The 5,000-nt window shown below is 42.9% G+C and overlaps 1 protein-coding gene across 6 annotated transcripts in view; it reads right to left on the bottom strand.

Annotated features, from left to right (window-relative positions):
- cspp1b (centrosome and spindle pole associated protein 1b) overlaps window positions 1-5,000 on the bottom strand; it is a 75,299-nt gene that overhangs the window by 44,814 nt on the left and 25,485 nt on the right. For all 6 annotated transcript variants that reach the window (XM_048227415.1, XM_048227414.1, XM_048227413.1 and 3 more), the window contains 4 exons: window positions 4,766-4,913; window positions 3,490-3,561; window positions 3,025-3,131; window positions 2,708-2,857 (listed from right to left, as the gene is read on the bottom strand). In XM_048227415.1, coding sequence (XP_048083372.1) covers window positions 2,708-2,857; window positions 3,025-3,131; window positions 3,490-3,561; window positions 4,766-4,913 — 477 coding nt within the window. The remainder of the gene's footprint in view (window positions 1-2,707; window positions 2,858-3,024; window positions 3,132-3,489; window positions 3,562-4,765; window positions 4,914-5,000) is intronic.

Here is a 5,000-nt window from a genome sequence, read left to right on the forward strand (position 1 = left end):
GAAATGTCACTTGACGTGATGTCGACTCCAATCGACTCCAACGGACTTTCCCCTAAAGATGGCAGCTGCAGCAGCAACATTTCCGGAAAGGTACTGGCTTGATGAAATTCATTCTGGACTCTCTATCCGACCACATAAAAGACCTCGGGATACCGGTTTGGCTTTAGGGACCCTCTACTCACTACCACGTAAGTGTAATGTTGTTTGGAACTGTAGAAGAGGTATAAAAATAGCGTTTTTGTAGCGCGAAATGACATGCCGAATTCGCTTCCAGGCTAAAGAGTTTTGACTGAAAACGGTACAATCGAACTTTCTCAAAACACATCCGAATTACATGATTTTGATGTCAACTCAACGTATGTACTCACAATCATCTGTAAAGTGCATTTTACTCCGGATAATTCCTTTAATATGGCCAGACCTCAGGGAACCACACTAGTAAATATATCACTCCAGAACATTATACAATAGTAAATATATCACTCCAGAACATTCTACAATACAGGGTTCCAACACATTTTCCATTTCAAAATTCCATACTTTTTCCATACTCAAATATTCAAACTTCTCGGTAGATTTTTCTGGCCATATTCTAGACATTGTCAATGGAGTTCTACTAGCATTGTGAAGAGCTGTATTATAATGTTTATTATGAAGTTGTTAGCCCTCAGAAAACACTTGCCCACTGTTGGATACTTTTCGTTGGGGAAGTGCTGTGTTGGAAGGTGCACTCACATTTGATACAGCATACTACATATGTTGGAGACTAGTGCACTGCTGGCAGAGGCCTCAGAAATAGTATTATTGCAAACAGTATTATTTGTTTGTAATAAAAGTTTATCAGATGATGCAGTATCCATGTCTTGGTAACTTTTACAAAATCAAAAACCAGTGTTTTAGCAGAAAATAGCGGAGCAAACATACCAGTGCACAATAGGGTGTGTGTGTGTGCGTGTGCGTGCGTGCGAATGTGTGTCTTGATGCGTCGCGATTAGGTATTATTATTATGTGCGTGCGCATGTGTGTGTGTGCGTGTGCATGTGTGTGTGTGTGTGTGTGTATGAGGGGCCGTCTAGGCCTTAATTCATACTTGGTCTTACACACACTATCATAATCTTGCACATACACCACTATACTCATGCACACTCACTATTATAGTCATTTTACATGTATGTATGAGAGGGTATAGTGGTGTATGTGAGAGAGTATAGTAGTGTATGTGAAGGAGTATAGTAGTAAATGTAAGAGAGTATAGTAGTGTATGTGAGAGAGTTTAGTGGTGTATGTGAGAGAGTTTAGTAGTGTATGCGAGAGAGTATAGTAGTGTGTGTGAGAGAGTATAGTAGTATATGTGAGAGAGTATAGTGGTGTGTGTGAGAGAGTTTAGTGGTGTGTGTGAGAGAGTATAGTAGTATATGAGAGAGAGTATAGTGGTGTGTGTGAGAGAGTATAGTGGTGTATGTGAGAAGGTATAGTAGTGTATGCAAGAAAGTATAGTGGTGTGTGTGAGAGAGTTTGCATGAAACGGAAGGAGTTTGATTTCTCAGTTCCTGATTGGTTTGTCAATGTCACTTCTCTCTAGCTAGCCAATTAAAATCAAGGAAGGGGCGGAACCTACACTGTCAACAATGTTCGTGTAGACCTATGGGGTGTACTACGAATCTCGATTAGTGGGTTAGCGAGGTATGTTGCGCTCAAAGCCATGCTGTGACACGAAAGTAGATCTGTTTTAGTGTCGCTATATCACCATGGTATCTTATGCTGTCAACCAAACCTGGTCGGGAGGAGGTTATAGCTTAAATCGTGTAATCTACCGCACACTGACCAATCAATTGTCTTAAAAACAAAGTTATCTCAAGTGTAGGATTCTGTCATATCTTACAGGTGGAGCTCCGCCTCTACTAACATTTTGGATCTCGAATGCGCTTTAATAGTGCTGTGCGTGCAAATATCACACTATGGACGTGCATATCATACAACAACTGATGACCATTGATTTATTTGATGTTATAGGTTAGACACAAAAAATTACCGTATTGTAGATTAAGCCAACGCTCATGAATTTAATTGTTTAAATAGAGGCGGTCTTGTGCGTCTCCACATTTCACGATTGGCCAGCGTCATCCCAACACCAAGAACGCGCACAGATCTGAGCTGAAAGCCTAGTTTGACAAATATATCACATAACTGCTATCGTAGTATCACTTGTACAACTAGGTCTACACGAACATTGTTGACAGTGTAGGTCCCGCCCCTTCCTTGATTTTAATTGGCTAGCTAGAGAGAAGTGACATTGACAAACCAATCAGGAACTGAGAAATCAAACTCCTTCCGTTTCATGCAAACTCTCTCACACACACCACTATACTCTCTCACATATACGACTATACTCTCTCACACACACCACTATACTCTCTCACACACACCACTATACTCTCTCACATACACTACTATACTCTCTCACATTTACTACTATACTCCTTCACATACACTACTATACTCTCTCACATACACGACTATACCCTCTCATACATACATGTAAAATGACTATAATAGTGAGTGTGCATGAGTATAGTGTTGTATGTGCAAGATTATGATAGTGTGTGTAAGACCAAGTATGAATTAAGGCCTAGACGGCCCCTCATACGTGTGTGTGTGTGCGCACATGCGCGCGCGTGTGTGTGTGCGCGTGTGTGTGCGTGCGTACCTCTAGCTCCTTGCGTCTCCTCCTCTCCACCTCCTCCTGGTATTCTCTCTGGATTCTCTCTCTCTGCTCAGCCAGCCTCCTCTCCTCCTTCTCCTCCTGCTCTCTCTCTCGCTCCCTCTCTTCTGCCTTCCTCCGACGCTTATCCTCAATCTGTCCATCACACACACACACACACACACACACGCACACACGGAATTGATTAAAAACAGCTATGGTAGGATAGGACAAGGTATCTTTTTTCAATATGAAGCACTGTTTTCACAAATGCACACACACACACACACACACACACACACACACACACACACTATACGTACCTGCTGCTTGAGGTAGGCTTTGTACTTGTCCTGTTCCAGCTGCTGACTACTTGAAGGAAGCTCAGAAAACAAGCTGGCAAGCTGAGGAGTGTGTGAACGCCCCTTACCTACACACACACACACACACACCCACACACACACAGATACAGACATGCACACATACACACGTGCACATACATACACAGACACACAAACACACACATCCACACACACACAGCCATTGCAATCTATACATTGCTTATAATTTGTTATGTACAAAACATGTAATAAGTTTGGGTTTGGATTTGAGGATGGAGTTTGAGTTTGGGGTTTGGGAATGTATAGTTCTACTCAAACTACTTGTGCACGTACTGTGGGCTATGACAGATTTAATAGTCACATCTAGCAAGTAGGAAAGTTTAAGTTGATAACGTGAAAAGAAAAAGTAATGCGTGCGTGCGTGCGTGCGTGTATGTGCCTGGGCACCTGAGGCTTGCTGTAACTTGCTGCCATTGATGTAAGCCTCTTCATTCAGCCGATGCATCTGATTCAGATCAGCTGGAAGCAAACACATACACACACACACGCACACACACACACACACACAAAACATCCACATCCACAATGCTGATGTCGATTGTTTACATTTATGTTTGTGTGTGTGTATATGGTGTCTTAATGGTGTGTGTGTGTGTGTGTGTGTCTGGTGTGTATATGGTGTCTTCATGGTGTGTGTGTGTGTCTGGTGTGTATGGTGTCTTCATGGTGTGTGTGTGTCTGGTGTGTATATGGTGTCTTCATGGTGTGTGTGTGTGTGTGTGTGTGTGTGTATGTATATGGTGTCTTCATGGTGTGTGTGTGTGTGTATATGGTGTGTGTGTGTGTGTGTGTGTGTGCTTGTCTGTGGTGTGTGTGTATATGGGGTGTGTGTGTGTGTATGGTGTGTATATGGTCTCGTAACTCATTAAATGCCAAGCTGTTTTCGGAAGCTTTGTTCTAGAGTGCCAGCAATCTAGACCATTGTTGATGATTTTTGTACAGCCACAGCATATTCTGTGTTATAGCTATGAACACATACAATGGCTCGTTTGAAAGGTGAGACTTTAAGCTCTCAGTGGGTGCAAACCGTGTATTTCTACACGCCTCTGTTCCTGAGAAATCCCAAGCTAAACAGTGGCAGTTTTCATCAAAATTGCTGTTTTTTTTTCTAGAAATGGAGATATAACGTCTTTCATGAAATATGAAGTGTTGCCTGTAAAGTTTCCGGGAAGTGACCTGGCGAGACTGCCACCTAGTGATAGACCCACGAAAATGGCCTGGTTTTGACCTGACGTGCATGCGTCACTGATTCGACCCAAAGCAGCAACCAAGTTATGATAAAATGTCCAGATAAAATGTCCAGATTGTGCGTTTTCATGAGTTTTCGATCGTCATATATTTCATTTCCATTCATCACGGAGTTCCCAAAATCACATATAAGGTGTGTTAGAGTGTCTAGTTTCGTAATTTAAAAAAAAAAAGCTAAAAATGTAATATTACGTTTTTGGCACTCAATAAGTTAATGGTGTGTGTGTGTGTGTCTGGTGTGTATAAGGTGTCTTCATGGTGTGTGTGTGTGTGTGTGTGTGTGTGTGTGTATATGGTGTCTTCATGGTGTGTGTGTGTGTGTGTGTGTGTGTGTGTATATGGTGTGTATATGGTGTCTTCATGGTGTGTGTGTGTGTGTATATGGTGTGTGTGTGTGTGTGGTGTTTATACACACTGATGAGGTTCCCTGTGATGTCCCTGAGTGGAGCTCCTCCTCCACCGCGGCCCCAGGGCTGCTGGGTCCTAAAGTGCGCCTGCTCACGGGCCTCCTGCTCGCACCTCTGCTCACGGTCAACACGCTTACGCTGGGCTCTCTCCTCTATCTACACACACACACACACACACACACACACACACACACACACACACACAGACACACACACGCACACACATACGCGCACAGACAACAC

This window comes from Alosa alosa, chromosome 19 (assembly GCF_017589495.1).
Source record: "Alosa alosa isolate M-15738 ecotype Scorff River chromosome 19, AALO_Geno_1.1, whole genome shotgun sequence".
Taxonomy (NCBI): domain Eukaryota; kingdom Metazoa; phylum Chordata; class Actinopteri; order Clupeiformes; family Clupeidae; genus Alosa; species Alosa alosa.